The following is an 18,782-nucleotide window of genomic DNA, read 5'->3' on the forward strand; positions in this document are numbered from 1 at the left end:
TCTGTGGTCCCCACCTGCTGAACCACTCCTTTATTGGGGGTGTCTTGCTAATTGCCTATAATTTCCCCCTGTTGTCTATTCCATTTGCACAACAGCATGTGAAATGTATTGTCAATCAGTGTTGCTTCCTAAGTGGACAGTTTGATTTCACAGAAGTGTGATTGACTTGGAGTTACATTGTGTTGTTTAAGTGTTCCCTTTATTTTTTGGAGCAGTGTATAACATTTTCAAAATTTTCTTGAAATGTTCTAAGGACCTCCATATCAAGGTAAGCTGTATATTGTGTGAACAGCAATGGAAGATGAAACCTAAAACAAATATGCTATGAAGATCATAAAAAATTACTTATTTCATTCTTACAGCATTAAGGGAATGTATGTGCAACCTAACTTAAATGTTGTATGAATGTTTTGTAACATCAGGTAAATGTTTTTGCACACTAAAAGAAACATTGTAGAATAATCCACACAACTGGACAGTTATGGTGTTTTGGGAACATATCTGTTGTGATGTCTCCACAATCTTCCCATCAGACTGTTCCCATAACCTAATGAAGCATTCTGGAAACCATTAAAGAACAGATTAAATGTGTTATAGGAATGTTCTTGCAACATCAGGCAAATGTTTTACACAAACATACAAACTTTTGGAGAATGTTCTGTGGTGGTTGTTACAGATGTTGTGCACAACATTTTAGTGAATGTTAGGAGAACATAAAAAGGATTTTCATCTGAAACATTTTTGATAAATAGATTTTATTAAAAACATTCTCTTAATGTTTTTGGTATGATATCGTCCTAATGTTAACCTGAACAAAAATATAAATGCAACATGCACAATTTCTAAGAATTTACTGAGTTACTGTTCATATAAAGAAATCAGTCAATTGAAATAAATAAATAATAAATTCTGTTGGTCACAAATACCTTTAAAAAAAAGTAGGGTTGTGGATCAGAAAACCAGTCAGTATCTGGTGTGACCACCATTTGCCTCATGCAGTGGGACACATCTCCTTCACATAGAGTTGATCAGGCTGTTGGTAGTGTCCTGAGGAATGTTGACCCACTCTTCTTCAATGGCTGTGCAAAATTGCTGGATATTAGCGGGAACTGGAACACGCTGTCTCACATGTCGCCCCAGAGCAACCCGAACATGCTCAATGGGTGACATGTCTGGTGAGTATGCAGACCATGGAAGAACTAGGACATTTTCAACTTCCAGTGTAATAGCGAACACCCTGCCGGTAGGCGTCTGATTGCGGTCATTTTCGTGCGATTTTACATGTAGATTCGTTTTGCACTCGGATTGCAAATTACGGACTTCGCTGTGTTCAGAAGTGCTAAGTCCAGGGTTCCAAAACATTTTTGGCCCGCAACCCCATTTTAATATAAATTATTTTTCACGACCCCACCATGTAAAAAGAGTTATGTAATCAACAGCCAATGTTTACTTTTTTTATTTGGGCTATGACAGTCTATTACAAATCAGTCTGACAGTATTTTTGACAGTATTTCAATATGAAGACGATATGGTTTGAAGTGACTGAAATGCATCAGAAAGGTATTGGGAAGTTCAGAAGATCATCAGGCAATAATGTTGTATGATCTGTGTAGAAGTCTGATTTAGTGCCTGGTCTTGTCCACTCGGTTCTAACGGCTTGTTGGCAAACTAGAGGGAAAAAGTATGTACATACGTGTTCCTGAGGATCTTTCAGTGAAGGGGTCATAATATCTTGTAGCTTAAACCATTCAAAAGATAGAGCCACATTTGTAGGAAGAAAACAGAAACCGCTCTGTTTATTCCAACCACATCTAGCAGCTACCGGAGGTTACTGACGTAACCCCGGTTCTATGAACCAAGCTCAAATGTTCTCTTGCTGCCCCAATTTCAAATCAGGCGACCCCTAGTTTGGGAAACCATGTGCTAAGTACTCTCGGCTGACTAACACTACCAGTGTGTCTGTGCCATTAGGCCACTTAGAAAAGTCTCTGCATTGACCATCTTGTTCAGAAGTGTAAGTGGGTCATCCAGCAGTTCAGCGGCCACATGCAGTCAAGAAGTGACCGAATGGAAGAGTAGATGAGATCAGGGAAGATCACAGTCATAGAACAGCTGAGAAATACATCTGGTAATACATTATGAATGATATCTCAGCCATGTGAAAGGAGGTTGCTTAGAAATGTATTTTACATACACTGGTGCTAATTTATTTCCATTACCAGAACAATTTTTTACCCTGACAAAAATGAAATTTCAAGAGATCAATAGCGGAAGGAAGGAAGCAACATCATATCTGTAATTGAGTTGCCAAAAAGACCACAAATCAATAGGAAGTCCGGGAGTCTTTGTTAGTATTTCTCCAAACCGCTTCCTTTGTTTAATCGAATAAGTAACACAATTCCCCTCCCAACCAAATTAGGAATAACAAATCCGTTCAAATATACCCACCCAACCCTCTCACTCTTAGTGTTTGCCCGTTTTCAAATAGTCAAACTTTGAATGCCATTATCTTCCAGTGGCGTAGGAGGCTGCGGTATAAGGAGGACATGAAGTACTTTTCCTTTGTTTTCACATGTAGCTACAGCATGAAAGGAGAAACTTCCACCAAATCTCTCTACAAGGACTGTAAATATAGCACAACATCCCACAGCTATGAAAGACAGTACATGGAATAGTTTCCCCACATTCTTCTTGCTTTGTAATAGAAAAAAGAGCTGTTGCAGAGGAAATGTGAAAATCCACTGATGAGTGAAGGAAATGAAATGAAGAAGAAACCCCGATAGAGAACAGACCACAAGGGTCTGTGATGGGAAAATGATCACTTTATTGATGGATTTGACAACGTGAGACAGAGCCTTTCCTGCTCTGATTACGTGGTAACATACAAACAGCTCGCACATGTGATTGAATTCACAGACCCAGAAGTTTGTGACTGTTAGGCTGTCTCTAAGGATCAGCTTCACGTTGTAATGATACGTGTACCAGAGAGTTGATTGAAATAGTAGGGAACCACGTTTCCTCTGAGTCCTCACACAAAATCTGTCATATGTTTACCTACCGAATTCCTTAGAATTCAACTGAGCCCATCTCTGTCATTTTTACACCTCAATTTGTTTCCAACTGCCTACACACACTCTGAAAGCATCTACCTATGGAGAGTACCTGGTAGTAGAAGTCAATTCTTACAGTTCCCTAAAAACACTGAGATTTCATTTGACCAGGGACAAAGAGCTACAGTGTAGCATAATATGTTTCACATTGAATTGAGCCCTCATTTTTACCATTTAACCTCAGCAATGAATGTACAGAGCAATGTAAGTAATCTGACCTCTCTGCTAAAAGATGTCAGAGAATAATGTAGAAAAACCAAACCCCAGCTACTGCCTCTTCACTTATGTTCTGACATTAACCTGGCAAATAGTATTAACAGAAAACAGTAAATACAATTCATTTTTACTGTGCATTTAGTAAGTTGGCTTTTGGTCCATTGCAAATAACATCAACAACATGCAAGCCAGTCTTTCTTGGTTGAGGGTTGACAAGAGATTAACTGCTATGCTTCAAGTTTTTATGAGAAATATTAATGTGATGAAAATTACAAATTCTCTGCATAATCAAATAACATTCAGCTCAGACACCCACACATACCCCACAAGACATGCCACCAGGGGTCATTTCAAAGTCTCTAAGTCCAAAACTAATTAATGGCAACGCACAGTATTATACAGAGCCATGATTGCAGGGAACTCCCTTCCATTTCTAATTAAACAGCAAAATTACCTTTAAAAACAGGATTAAACAACATCACATGGAACAGCGGGAACTGTGAGGGGACACACACAAACACACACACAAACATACACACTCTAACACACATTTTTTGTTGTTGTATTGTTTGTATGTGGTTGTATTTTAAATGTGTGTGACCTTGTCTATCAGTGTATCAGTGTTTTGTTACTTGTCATGTTTTGTGTTTTTTGTGGATCCCAGGAAGAGTAGCTGCTGCTTCAGCAAAAGCTAATAGGGAGCCAAATAAACTAATAAATACTCTCTTCCATATAAAACAAAGCAAATAAACAAATAAATACTCTTCCATATAAAACAAAACAAAATAATGAGCTAAATCCAAATCCCCACTATCCATATACTCTGCAGCTATGAAAAATGCTAAATCATGCTAAATCACATGCACATGCACATTCACTGAGTAAAATACACAGAGAAAAGTTAATCTCGTTATTCTCCCTTCTTTTCATGATATTCTTTCAAGCTATTTTGAAGCTTGAGGTAAGAATATATTAATAAGATATCCCCACAGAACATCAATACATTTCTCTTTCTCAGGGGGGAGTTGCACTGATGGACTAGATAGATTTCACAGCTGAATCTAAAGAAATACTGCATTGACAACATACTAGACATTCTAATGCATTTTCCTTCCTTTTGCTCCAAAATGTGTAACTCAACTGGTTAAAATGGCTGAATGTCATACATACACAACCAGAGCCTCTGGAACAAACCAGACCATGTAACCTGAGTGTGTGTGCATGCAAGTACAAGTGTCTATATGCATGTTTGCATTTATGTACAGCCATTTGCATTTGTGCGCATGGTGACACCCCCGTCATACACTCATTTCGATGCCACATACCTGTAACTAGCTAACGCTACAAAACCAAATCAAGGACATGGATTTCAGTAGAGTCAAAGCCTTCTAGTTGTACATGTGTGTCCTTTAGCATTGGGTTTGTATCAGCCTACACGGTGTCTTATCGCTACTGAAGTGCAGCACAAAAAAAGTGCACTGAGGTTGAATGGGTCTTCACCCAGTTTGAGCACTGTTCTGCACACCTTACCTTTCTGTATACAATCATGTTGGGTGATTCATCGGCTACTCCATTACTCCCCACACTGTTGGTCTGTGCCATGATCCAGTAGGGTGAACAGCCTCAGTAATGCTCAGGTGCTGAAGTAGAGAGATAGGACAGTGGAGAACATTATGGCATGGAAGCATTAAAGAAGAATCCTACAGGAACAAAATGTCCCTTACCTTTAAGCTACATACAAAACAGAAAAATACTTTGAGTGCATATTAGATGTGAGTGAGTCTATTTCCAATCATAGGCTGACATGGTAGAAATGTTAATATCATCAACTAATTGATGTATTAACCAAATGTTTTGGCTGGCTAATTTCAGTACAAATAGCAGTAATTACAGTGATGTGATCATCATTATTATAATCATCACCATCATTCTCCTCCTCCTCATCATCATTTCATATTTTACCATTATATACATTCCTTCAGTATTCCACCCGTTTAACATATGCACAATATCGAGATTTAATGATAGCTTACACAAAGGCCTTATTGATTTCTGCCTTGCGATCGTGCTTATTGACATTGGAGAATTCAATAGCTCCTGAAATGCGAAAAGGCAGCACGGTGGCAAGAAAACGTGCAGGCAAGCTCTAAATCAAAAACAGTGGATGTAGGGGACTTAACGAAATAGGCTCGGGTTGTTTCTCAAACGGAAAGTAAAGAACAATGTGTAAAATACATTTAATTTAGTGCTATTGAAATATAAAACGTGAATACAAAGAATACAAAATACCCTTTCATTTCAAACGGTGAGAAATGATCGAGGGCAATTTTGTGTGCATCCGAGGTTCAGTATCTTATCTTCGCCCCAAACGACACCCACCGCATCCTTTCAAGGATTATTCCAAAATACATAGCATATGTAAATATCATAGTCTTCCCTTAGCTCCCATCATCACAAAGCTAATAATAGTCAATGAAGTGTCTCCATCAAGCCAAGACTCCTATAATTTCAGCACCATGGACAGTTACAACAAAAAGCCCCGCTCCCTTGATCACTTGTCTCGATCTATCGTGAATAAAAGGAAAATATGTAAATAAGCAATCGTTCTTTGATGATTTACCTGAAAAAACGCACAGCCTGAGAATATCCTGTTTCTTTGCAGAACTGGTGTGCAGTACGTGTGATAGGCTAGGCTATGTCAACTGGCAGACACAGGAATTCGAAGATAATTCATTGGCAATTGTAAGAGACAGGCATTCGATGCAGACTTGGTTGCTACCGCTTCCCTCTTCTCCAAAATGATGCTGAAAGCACGGGCGCGCGGCACCCACAGAATAACGTGAACGTGCATCGATCCATGACCAATCACGTGCAAGGAATCCAAACCCCTATCTGGCACATTTACAGGGGACCGTCAGATTGAAGTAGCACTGTGTTGTTGTTATAAAACAGTAATGGTGGTCACACATTTCTTTAAACACATTTTGGTGAGCTGAGCAGAGAAACAGGCATACTACTGATGATGATGATAATGATGATGATGATGATGAATTGGGAATACACATTTAGTCAATGACATGTAATGGTGTAATGAGTACCCACCAAAACCTATAAATAAATGTATCTGTGTAATCTTTATGTATTGCTTATATTTCTGTTACACACTGTGACATTTTGCATATTCAATAGTCATTATAATTTGTCTTTTTTTAGCATACCTTGCTAGAATGTTAATCATATTGACATAGCCCAGAGATATCTGATTAGCATTTAGGTCATTAATTGGATGGCCATTGTCATAAAGATGAGCTAATAATGATATTCTCATCTGTAGCCTACAAAACAGCTTCCTTCACTTCCTTATGCATGCACAGTATGCATAGCTTTCAGGTTCAGGTGACACTGTGTCCAAACTCAATTGTATGAAATGTATGCATACACTACTGTAAGTCGCTCTGGATAAGAGCGTCTGCTAAATGACTAAAATGTAAAATGTAAAAAAATGTCTTCAAGTCCTGTTTGCTGCTGTGGTAAAATAATACATTATACTCAGTCTTGAATATCCAGAAATGATGAACAACCTCCTTTGATGACAACATTGTTGGCTGGGTGGCACACCACTGTCAGAGCGCAAGGGATTTGCAAAGAAATTAGCTTCAAGACTCATGTGTCACTCTCATCCCAACCCAAACCCGGTTCTTCCATCTCACTTTCATTATTCTCCTCAACCTCACCTTACATTGAATCAGTTTTAATATTTGAACACATTTTTTCAAAGGCTTAGCATTTATGCTCATCATTTATTTTGATAAAATACAAGTATCTGATACTCTGTTTTTTTGTTGGCACCTACTCTTGGTCCCTTAAGACTCTCAATCCATATCATACATTTGTTGGCGTGTATAAATCCACTTCTATTTTTCCATAGAAATGTTTATGGTACATGTCCTCTCAGGATAGCAAGTTACTATAAATGTTCATTTTAATACATGCAGTTAACCCAGAATACCTAGACCTGGCAATCTACCACCAACAGTTTGTCTACAATCATATCAAGGGGCTTCCCCCTTCGTCAAGCAGAATAGTTCTCTATAACCCTTTCTCCCTCTCCCATAATTCCATATCTATTTGAGGTGCCGGTACTCAGTTCCGGTGAGCTCCTGTCCAAGTCAAGCACTGCCTCTATGCAGTATTGACTGCACGTCACTGGGGATCTCGATATATTGAACACCTCATCAGTAGAATTCACTACAGAGTCAGGCCGGGTCAACCAAGGGCCCCCTAGGTCCCTTCTAAGAACTGGAGCCCATCCCGTGAGAAAACCCTGCAAATATGTGTCATATACCCTGCCTTCTTCTTTCCCACGTGTCAATGTAACAGACATCACGCTGCTTGCTTAGCAAGTACCACATCCTCCAGATGAGGCTCACACCGAGGCTCGAACCCAGGACCTCTGCCTTGCTAGCACATGTGACCGCCCTCCCAAAGTGTCTTACCAGTCGGAGACATCAAGATGTTAGCTATTTGGTGGCACTTCAGAATGAGGAATGAGTTTCACACATCCCCATGTGCTACACCAAGACCAAGGTTCGGTAGGTTACTTTATAAATGTAACCCATTACAGTTAGCTGTCCAAAATTGTAATCAGTAAAGTAACTTTTGGATTACCCAAATCAAGTAACATAATCTGATTACTTTCAGTTAGTTTTGGATTACCTTCCCCTTATTAGTATTGATGCACCTGCGCTTCAATCTATGTAACATAATAACATTTGTCAGTCTGAGATAGAGATTTCAGTTTTTTGCATGGGCTGCATCTCAATGCAGCGCATCCACCTATGCGGCCTTCCCTATCTGCAGTGGAAAGTTGCAGAGCTACAGTGCTGTTTGTCAGACCAGGAGACACCTGAAAATCGGTCTTCTCACGAAAACGTCCGTAACTAACATGGCACTCTATAGAAAGATGAGACTCTCACGAACACGATGGTCTTCTCTATTTTGATTCATGACTTCCATAAGCCCCATGGGACTTGTCTGAAGTCCGTTTGAGCTACAAACTAATATGTGTCACGGGACTTGTCTGAAGGTACTGGTTTAAAAAAAATTATGGAAGTATGGAGGTAGTTTTGTGCCAACAAAAAAAGGGGTTAAATATGTGTAAAAAAAAAGATATCTATATATACATATCTATAATATATATATATATATATATATATATATATATATATATATATATATATATATATATATATCCTGAGCTTTCTTATATTTCTTAGATATAGGACAAACACTTCAAAACCTTGTTTCTTATGAGTTATACTTTTTTTGTATTTTTTTGCAATTTATAATTGTGTTATTAAGTGCATTTATGTGGGCTATAGTAGTAAAGGCCAAATCCAATATTTTATCAAATAATTTTCTTACATGTATTTTTTCTATACCTAAAGGGGTCCTAAAATTCAAAATCAAATAGCTAAATGATCCACAGTATGACCATCTTAAACAATTCCATATGCCAGTTTAGACGCCCCCCACACCCCTTATGCACTTATGTACTTTTATTTAAGATGTCTATGTTTTTTAGAGGATGATACACAGTTCAGTCGTCACACAGTCAAGAACATTAGAGCCATCTGGTGGTTCAAGACAGAACACTGCCCAAACTAGTGCAACGATATCAGAATTACTGCTAGACAACATCCAGACATAGCTTTGGAATACTACACATGTGCCTTATTTGATTGATGCTTACAAATGCAGAGATCTAATGTAGTAGGCTAGCTCAGTTAGGAAAAATCTATGAGAATATCATTGTATCTAGTTGTGTGGAAAAGCCTCTCCTCAGAAGGTTGATGGTGCATTAATAAATATGATTGGCTGTTTGGTATTCGATATTAGCATTGTTCATGCCACGTCCAAATCATCCGAAAGTATTTCAAATTGATTGTGAAGCAAAAGTCAACAAAGTCACTTAAAGGTGATTTGAACAAAACGTTAGCATTTGGAAACAGTCCCAGCGAAACTAAACTAAAGCATAGATTGCTGTCATACCACAGAACAATGAAACAGATATTTCACTGAACGTATAAACGTGAAGCGTCCGCTTGGCTTTTCAACTCACTACAAAATATGGTAGTGAGAGGAAGACCCGTGGCAGACAGTGGGAGAAGATGGAACAAACTGGATTTTGGCAGACATTCTGCACATTTTCTCATTGATGAAACCTTTGATCTCAAAACAGTTTTCTGCCCCCAAAACTATCATCTGTTACGAACAGTGGATTACGTTTTGTAGACTTTGCCATTTGTTAAAGTTTCAAATTTAGTTGTTTAGAAGGCGTGGAAAGGCAAATTGAGTTATTGCACAAACACACATTACACAGTAGGCTAATTTATTCTCATTTGAAATAACAGGCTGTGGTCTATCTTGGTTTAGTTATAAAAAATATTTGGTCATATCTTGTCCATAGACTGGTTACAGGGTAAGGAAACCAATGTAATTTTGTAATTTGGGGTAGCTATCCCTTTACTATAATTTATGTTACGTTAATCTGTCCACGGGAGATTAGCAATGTGCCACAGACAAAACATTTATTATCGTAATCACTTTAACAGGCCGATGTTCAACGTAAAAACTCAAATCCCCAGAATGCACAGCAGTTTGAGTCCTCGCCAAAAGGGTAATGGTTAGAAAGGATACAGATTTTATCAAATTAACGTCAAAAGTAAACATTTGGGGGATTTTAACTAACCATTTTCGTAACCATAATGTAATTACCATAATCTCATACATTAATTCCCCAAACCTGCTGCGTAACACGATCTCCTAACTTGTTACCAAAAGTCAAATCTGACAAAAGATGTATCCCATCTAGTCAAAACTAACAAAAAGCGGAAACAAAAGAAATCGCAAATTTCTAGAAACAAATTTTTGTGAGCTGGGCAGAGATACAGGCACACAGCTGACAGCTTTCAGTGTTAACACCATACACCTAACGCAGGAGGGCTGACATGGCTTTGAAAAGAATACAGAAGGTGAGCGTGTCCATTAATTTTATAACGTCGTCATGTTCATAAACGGTTGGTCGATGTCCTGTCACAAAATTCCACGATAACATACTATAGCTAGCTAGCTAACTAATTTTAGCTTTGGACGTTAGCTGTGTCACAAAATTGCACGATAGCGTACTATAGTTAGCTAGCTCATTTTAGCTTTGGACATTAGCTGCGTAGCTATGTAACGTTAGCTAACTACCTACCTATCTAGCTAAACCATTGGCTACTTTGTCAACAATGGTTTAACTTGTCTGTTATTCCCCACCAAAGAAATACTCCATTTTCATCGCAGCAATAATGACAATTAAACGTTAACTGTTAATATTTTACCTTGTCAGGCTGGCAAATCAAAGCTTGCTAATGTTAGTAACGTTAATGCTACCTGTTGTTGGCTATTGGCCTACCAGCATAATCATCAGTCAATCAGTAACGTTAGCTAACTACGTTAACTAGTTATCGGTGTAACGTTAGCTAGGTAAGTTAATTGTATCGACGCCATAACGAGCTAGCTACAGTAGCTAGTTAGATACTCGTAAATTAGCTAACCAACTGGTCTGTTGGCTACTGTAACTTGTAAGCTAGTTGTGTTGCTGTTCTGGTTATTCCGGTCTGTCAATGAATAAAAACGCTTCTGGAATCCTCATCACCACGAGTGGGCTATTGTAGATATCTTTACTTGTTTTACTTTCAGTGTATATTTCAACAGAACATTGACGTTAATGCGCCTTTATATAATTCATGAAATTCAGCAGTAGCGAAATTCTAGATATATGGGGGGTCAATTCCTAGTTATATATGTAGCTAGGTACCTTATTTATTTAACCAGGAAAAACCCATTTAGATACAGCGTCGCTTTTGCAAGGGAGATCTGGCCAAGAAAGCAGCAGCTGTCAATAAACATTACAACATGTAAAACATACAGCACAACATATCACCTAGCTAGCTACTTGAATTCGTATAAAGCCATATAGACCACAAGACTGACTTGTCAAAGTAGCTAACAACATTGTTGGGTAGACAATGCACTATTTGTATAGAATTTTCCCCTTATGCACAATTCATTGTGCTACATTTTTATTTTATTTTACAGGAACTACATGACTTGCAAAGGGACCCTCCTGCTCAATGCTCTGCCGGACCAGTTGGAGAGGACTGTATGTTTCACTAAAGCTTTTGTGGCCATCTCAAACTTAAATTCATGTAGAAATACAATTTGATGGAAATGAAGGGGTATTGACCTCAGTCAATTAATTCCTTTTGGCTCCATTTTGTATTTTATTATTGTCAATAATTATATGATTTGATGTGATCTAATGTCTCATCTTTCTTTTAGTGTTTCATTGGCAAGCCACAATCATGGGACCTGTAAGCCCTTTTCTAAATTCTCATTGTTTCTATATCTTTAGCAGACAATAGTGTCAATATTGTGTTTTCTGATGGAAGCTATTTATTCTGCTTTGATCCCATTGTTATAAGCGCAACCTTTTTGCACCAAAGGAACAAGTGTTAGTCTCCTTGTCTTACTATATAGCCTACTAGAACTGAGTTGCTTGGATGTGTGTCACCTCCAGTAAACCCCCATCACACTTCTGTTACTGTAAACAATGACACGTATAGGGAGGGTGACTGTGGGCTTTAACATTCTATGGAGTATTGAGTGTCACTTTACGGTTCACAGCACTGTTTTAACAAGGAACCTTTCACCCCTCTTTTAGACTGACAGCCCATATCAGGGAGGAGTGTTCTTCCTCACCATCCACTTCCCAACAGACTATCCCTTCAAACCACCAAAGGTTAGAAACACCTCTTCAGCTCCTGTTACACAATATTCCCCTGGGTATAGAGTACCCTTAACCACATGCTGTATGTATGCCTGACTTTTTCAACAAAAAAAATCTCTCCATGTATTTTCTTTCCATAGGTAGCCTTCACAACAAAAATCTATCACCCAAACATAAACAGTAATGGTAGCATCTGTCTGGACATTCTGAGGTCACAGTGGTCCCCAGCACTTACAGTTTCAAAAGGTAAGACAAACTGGCTTACATGCGTGGTTTGTAAACCAACTTGTTTTTCTGTGCATCTTTACCCTCATGGAAGTTGTCAAATGTTTGCCTGATTTTGTTCTCCAACTGTTAAGCTTGACAATATTGATAATGACAATATTATTGCTGGTGTACTTGCAAAATAAACTCATCCTGGTTATCCCTGCCTTTTTGTTCTTCCAGTTTTATTGTCCATATGCTCTTTGCTATGTGACCCAAACCCAGATGACCCTCTAGTCCCAGACATAGCACACATCTACAAGCAGGACAAAGAAAAGTAAGTTGACTCGCTCTCTCACACACACATGCACACCATTCTTCTTTTAGCAAGAAAAATATATGAACATGACATTCCTTTCATGTGTACACCATGTAGTCAATTATAGAATTAACATCTCTTCTGAAAGTAGACACTCCTACAAGATACTCTATCTACTATATAATGATATGGCTGCTTATAACAGACTGGCTGAGTGTAAGATTTGGATGTAAATTGCTCAATAAATCTTTGTTAAACCTGGTTTACATTTTATTTTTACAGGTACAACAGATTAGCAAGAGATTGGACTCAAAAGTATGCAATGTAAAGGACTGAAGTTTGAGACAACGGAAGAGCAAATTAACTTCATGGACACTTCTGAAAACAGTACTGTTGCCACACCTCATCCACACTGGTTCAAGAAGAAGTGTTGTATATGGGAAGCACCAAATTAACTGTTTTTATGCTTTGAAGTCATTATTTTCCTTTTGTTTGACGTTCCAAATGTTGTAACTTATTATTCAGTTATTTCTGAGATGACCCATAAAATAACAGACCAATTATGACTCCATCCCCTCTATCTTATAGGTTTTTTCTCCTTTTAGAGATTTTTATTGTATAGTATAAAGCTATACTGAATCTATTTTTATTATTTTGCATTAAAAAGTTAAACAAAAAAATAGATCCTGTCTTTATTGTTATTCTAGAGATGCCTATTTATTTTAGATCTGCACAAGTGCCTGGCAGTTTGGGCTAGGGCTTTTTCTGATTAGAGCAGTAGATTTCAGAAATTCTTGTCATTTTGTATTTCACCACTAGATGACAGCATTTACCACTTCTCACCTACTACACAGGAGCACGACTCGGTTGAATGCGAATTCGAATTAGGGCTATAATCTGGCAGGTTACTCCAATAGATTACACAGTTACCTTGCTTTTCTCAAATCTATAACTCCAGTTAATAGCATTTTTCATTTAAATTTCAGCTACGATCAGGTTTAATTATGACAGTGCGTTCTGACTTTTCAGATAGGATGTCTAGATGGAATATGGCTTTTGTCAAATTGACGTCAACAGCAGATTTTTGGGGAGGGTTGGTATTTTAGCTAACAGTAACCCTTTTCCTTACCAAAGTAATTCTCCAAACCTGCGATGTGAAGTCTATTAACCTGCTACATTAATTCTTCTAAAATTCTATTTTGACCAAAGCTGTATCCATCTAGACAAAACCACTAGTCCTATATAAGGATGACAGTTGACCCTATGAACATATAAATAAATGTTTCAATTTCACATTAGAGGCAGCTCAAATGAAATTCTCCATTTAAGGCAGTTATCTCAGTGTATCAACTCTTACAGAAGTGGTTTTTGTGGAGTGGTGTTGGGCTATTGTGTAGTTTTCTTGTTACTGTATTGTTTCCGCAGGATGTGAATTGCTTGATCAATCTTTCTTAGAACTCAAATGCTTCCTCTGGCCCTTCTCGTACTATACGGTTAATTTACTGTATCTCATCGGTGCTATAGAGTGACATGGAATCGTTGCGTCATCAATAAAATACGCATAGTAATGAACTTAAGTAAATGTATTAAACCTAGTCAAATTAATAAAATAAACCTACCTACAGTGCATTTGAAAGTATTCAGACCTCTTGACTTTTTATGCATTTTGTTACATTACAGCCTAATTCTAAAATGGATTAAATTATTTATTTTCCTCATCAATCTACACCCAATACCCCATAATGACAAATCGAAAAGAGGTTATTAGAAATGTTTGCAAATGTATTAAAAATAAAAAAACATACCTTATTTACATAAGTATTCAGACCCTTTGCCATGAGACTTGAAATTGATCTCAGGTGCATGCTGTTTCTACAACGTGATTGGAGTCCACCTGTGGTAAATTCAACTGATTGGACATGATTTAACAGCACGCACCTGTCTACATAAGGTCCCACAGTTGACAGTGCATGTCAGAGCAAACACCGAGCCAGGAAGGAATTATCCGTAGAGCTCCGAGACAGGATTGTGCCGAGGCACATCAATGGGGAAGGGTACCAAAAAATGTAAGGTTCCCAAGAACACGGTGGCTTCCATCATTCTTAAGTGGAAGAAGGTTGGAACCACCAAAACTCTCCCTAGAGCTGGCTGCCTGGCCAAAATGAGCAATCAGGGGAGAAGGGCCTTGGTCAGGGAAGTGACCAAGAACCCAATGGTCACTCTGACAGAGCTCCAGAGTTCCTCTGTGGAGACTGGGAGAACCTTCCAGAAGGACAACCATCTCTGCAGCACTCCACCAATCAGGCCTTTAAGGGAGAGTGGCCAGATGGAAGCCACTCCTCTGTAAAAGGCACATGACAGCCCACTTGGAGTTTGCCAAAAGGCACCTAAAGGACTCAAACCAGGAGAAACAAGATTCTCTGGTCTGACGAAACCAAGATTGAACTCTTTAGCTTGAATGCCAAGTGTAACGTCTGGAGGAAACCTGGCACCATCCCTACAGTGAAGCGTGGTGGCAGCAGCATGCTGTGGGGATGTTTTGCAGACTAGTCAGGATCGAGGGAAAGTTGAACAGAGCAAAGTACATTGCGATCCTTGATGAAAACCTGCTCCAGCGCGCTCAGGCCCTCAGACTGGGGTGAAGGTTCACCTTCCAACAGGACAATGACCCTATACACACAGCCAAGACAACGCAGGAGTGGCTTCGGGATAAGTCTGAAAAAATGTCAAAGACTCCAGCCACCCTAGTCATAGATTGTTCTCTCTGCTACCGCATGGCAAGCGGTACTGGTGCACCAAGTCTAGGTCCAAAAGGCTTCTTAACAGCTTCTAACCCCAAGCCATAAAACTCCTGAAAAGCTAATCAAAGGGCTACCCAGAGTCCTCTTTTACGCTGCTGCTACTCTCTGTTTATTATCTATGCATGGTCACTTTAACTCTACCTACATGTACATATTACCTCAATTACCTCGACTAACTAGTGCCCCCGCACATTGACTCTGTACTGGTACCCCCTTTATATAGCTTCGCTAATGTTATTTTACTGCTGCTGTTTAATTATTTGTTACTTTTATTTTCTTTCTTCTTTTACTTAACATGTTTTTCTTAACTTCTTAAAGCATTGTTTTTTAAGGGCTTGTAAGTATGCATTTCATTGGCATATGTGACAAATACAATTTGATTTGATTTGAATGTCCTTGAGTGGCCGAGCCAGAGCCTGGACCAATCAAACATCTCTGGAGAGACCTGAAAATAGCTGTGCAGCGACGCTCCCCAGCCAACCTGACAAAGCTTGAGAATATCTGCAGAGAAGAATGGGAGAAACTCCCCAAATACAGGTGTGCAAAGCTTGTAGCATCATACCCAAGAAGACTCAAGACTGTAATTGCTGCCAAAGGTGCTTCAACTAAATACTGAGTAAAAGGTCAGTACCGGTCAAAAGTTTGGACACACCTAATCATTCAAGGTTTTTTCTTTATTTTTACTATTTTCTACAATGTAGAATAATAGTGAAGACATCAAAACTATGAAATAACACCTATGGAATCATGTAGTAACCAAAAAAGTGTTAAACAAATCAAAATATATATATTATATTTGAGATTCTTCAAATAGCCACCTTTTGCCTTGATGACAGCTTTGCACACTTGGCATTCTCTCAACCAGCTTCATGAGGTAGTCACCTGGAATGCATTTCAATTAACAGCTGTGCCTTCTTAAAAGTTAAATTGTGGAATTTCTTTCCTTCTTAATGCATTTGAGCCAATCAGATGAGTCAATCACTTGTGTGACAAGGTAGGGTGGTATACAGAATATTTGGTAAAAGACCAAGCCCATATTATGACAAGAACAGCTCAAATAAGCAAAGATAAATGACAGTCCATCATTACTTTAAGACATGAAGGTCAGTCAATACAGAAAATTTCAATAACTTTGAACATTTCTTCAAATGCAATCGCAAAAACCGTCAAGCGCTATGATGAAATTGGCTCGCATAAGAACCGCCACAGGAATGGAAGACCCAGAGTTACCTCTGCTGCAGAGGATACATTCATTAGAGTTACCAGCCTCAGAAATTGCAGCCCAAATAAATGCTTCACAGAGTTCAAGTAACAGACACATCTCAACATCAACTGTTCAGAGGAGACTGTCGAATTGCTGCAAAGAAACCACTACAATAAGAAGAAGAGACTAGCTTGGGCCAAGAAACACGAGCAATGGACATTAGACCAGTTGAAATTTGTCCTTTGGTCTGGAGTCCAAATGGGAGATTTTTGGTTCCAACCACCATGTCTTTGTGAGACGAGGTGTTGGTGAACGGACTATCTCCGCATGTGTATTTCCCACCGTAAAGCAGGGAGGAGGAGGTGTTATGGTGTGGGTGCTTTTCTGGTGACACTGTCTGTGATTTATTTAGAATTCAAGGCACACTTAACCAGCATGGCTACCAAAGCATTCTGCAGCAATACGCCATCCCATCTGGTTTGGGCTTGGTGGGACTATCATTTGTTTTTCAACAGGACAATGACCCAACACACCTCCAGGCTGTGTAAAAGCTATTTTACCAAGAAGGACAATGATGGAGTGCTGCATGAGGTGACCTGACCTCCACAATCCCCCGACCTCAACCCAATTGAGATGGTTTGGGATGAGTCGGACCGCAGAGTGAAGGAAAAGCAGCCAACAAGTGCTCAGCATATGTGGGAACTCCTTCAAGACTGTTGGAAAAGCATTCCAGGTGAAGCTGGTTGAGAGAATGCCAAGAGTGTCCAAAGCTGTCATCAAGGCTATTTGAGGAATCTCAAATCTCAAATATATTTTTATTTGTTTAACACTTTTTTGTTTACTACATGATTCCATATGTGTTATTTCATAGTTTTGATGTCTTCACTTTTATTCTACAATGTAGAAAATAGTACAAATAAAGAAAAACCCTTGAATGAATAGGTGTTCTAAAACTTTTGACCGGTAGTGTATGTAAATGTGATATTACCGTTTTACATTTCTAAGAAATGTGAGAAAACAAATCTAAAACTATTTTTGCTTTGTCATTATGGGATATTGTGTGTAGATTGATGAGCGAAAAAAAACTATTTGTTGGTGTGCCCCTGGATATCCATGAATAAAAAAAAAGAAATTGTGCCGTTTGGTTAATATAAGAAATGTTAAGTATATTTTTTAAACCAAATACTTTAGACTTTTACTCAAGTAGTATTTTACTGGCTGACTTTCACTTTTACTTGAGTCATTTCCTATTAAGGTATCATTACCTTTACTCAAGTATGACAATTTGGTACTTTTTCCACCACTGCCTATGCTGTTCATACATGATAGTCAATAATGATGATCTGAAAAGGGTTCATTTGGGCAAATGATGGGAAGGAATGCAATAAACTACATTGGGAGGAGTCCCACGTCTTCGAGTTGTGCCTGACACGTGAAACTTTTACTTGTGCTCTAGACTCAGAAAATAAACTGTGGATCAGACTATTTTTAGAGCGGTACTCTATGGGGACATCAGAGGGGGCTCGAGGAAACGGTAGAGGAATAAGTCACTGCGCAACAATGAGTCTGAACACAATTTCGAAGTGATAAATGTAGGGAAGTAGCTTTTACAATCCACAACTTGGTAGTTTACAATTAGTTCGAAACGCAGTGGCCACTGGAAACGTTTCTGCGCAGCGCAATGGCTGCCCAGTGCGACTCTTTGAGCGGATACTTGCAACAGTCCGACCAGGGCTCGAACAGCGAGCGCAGTACTGACTCCCCGGTCCCCGGCTCCGAGGATGACTTGAGCGGACCCCAAGCCTTACCAGACCCGGAGTGGACGGAGGAGAGATTTCGAGTGGACCGCAAGAAACTGGAAATCATGTTATTAGGTAGGCCTAAAGAAAAAATACAGATATATGGTGCTCTGTGTTGCTACATTTTAAAACTTTGACTACATTTTAAAACATTCCTTTGTTATGGGAATGGGAACTATGCCAACTGTATGCTTCCAAAAACAAAATTTCCCCCTTCATATAGTATTTGCTGTTTTTTTCCCATTAACATTCTTTGGCCCTATTTCGTGTCTGCCTTGTCCGGGAATGTGTAG

General features: G+C 38.8%; 3 protein-coding genes across 10 annotated transcripts in view; 2 read left to right on the plus strand and 1 right to left on the minus strand.

The window, feature by feature from the left end:
* The window catches only part of LOC106577065 (regulator of G-protein signaling 7), a 56,617-nt gene extending 45,815 nt beyond the window's left edge, over window positions 1–10,802 (minus strand). Inside the window, exons 1-2 of one of the 2 annotated variants that reach the window (XM_082964807.1) lie at window positions 10,712–10,802; window positions 4,857–4,966 (exon numbers count right to left, since the gene is read on the minus strand). In XM_082964807.1, coding sequence (XP_082820933.1) covers window positions 4,857–4,928 — 72 coding nt within the window. In that variant the 5' untranslated portion in view covers window positions 4,929–4,966; window positions 10,712–10,802. Of the gene's footprint in view, window positions 1–4,856; window positions 4,967–5,946; window positions 6,141–10,711 lie in introns of those variants that run through there. The other variant, XM_014154782.3, reaches the window with a different exon arrangement.
* Window positions 10,128–13,246, plus strand: LOC106577066 (ubiquitin-conjugating enzyme E2 D4). The gene is made up of 7 exons (XM_014154783.3): window positions 10,128–10,360; window positions 11,472–11,535; window positions 11,715–11,746; window positions 12,097–12,174; window positions 12,303–12,408; window positions 12,610–12,703; window positions 12,968–13,246. The coding sequence occupies exons 1-7, from the start codon at window positions 10,337–10,339 to the stop codon at window positions 13,011–13,013; spliced, it is 444 nt and encodes a 147-aa protein (XP_014010258.1). The 5' UTR covers window positions 10,128–10,336; the 3' UTR covers window positions 13,014–13,246.
* A 4,884-nt stretch (window positions 13,247–18,130) lies between these two features.
* LOC106577067 (protein bicaudal C homolog 1) overlaps window positions 18,131–18,782 on the plus strand; it is an 82,326-nt gene continuing 81,674 nt past the window's right edge. For 6 of the 7 annotated variants that reach the window (XM_014154784.3, XM_082964810.1, XM_082964811.1 and 3 more), the window contains exon 1: window positions 18,132–18,564. In XM_014154784.3, the coding sequence (XP_014010259.1) occupies window positions 18,372–18,564 (193 nt within the window). In that variant the 5' untranslated portion in view covers window positions 18,132–18,371. Of the gene's footprint in view, window positions 18,565–18,782 lie in introns of all 7 variants that reach the window. The other variant, XM_082964812.1, reaches the window with a different exon arrangement.

Source organism: Salmo salar, chromosome 18, assembly GCF_965601325.2.
Source record: "Salmo salar chromosome 18, fSalSal1, whole genome shotgun sequence".
NCBI lineage: Eukaryota > Metazoa > Chordata > Actinopteri > Salmoniformes > Salmonidae > Salmo > Salmo salar.

What these genes read in the sequence shown, in the direction of transcription:
- LOC106577066 (XM_014154783.3), top strand. Translation starts at nt 10,337, where the DNA reads ATGGCTTTGAAAAGAATACAGAAG. An exon ending in CGGACCAGTTGGAGAGGACT is followed by an intron (nt 11,536 to 11,714) that starts GTATGTTTCACT and finishes TCTTTCTTTTAG; the next exon opens with TGTTTCATTGGCAAGCCACA. An exon ending in AGCACTTACAGTTTCAAAAG is followed by an intron (nt 12,409 to 12,609) that starts GTAAGACAAACT and finishes TTGTTCTTCCAG; the next exon opens with TTTTATTGTCCATATGCTCT.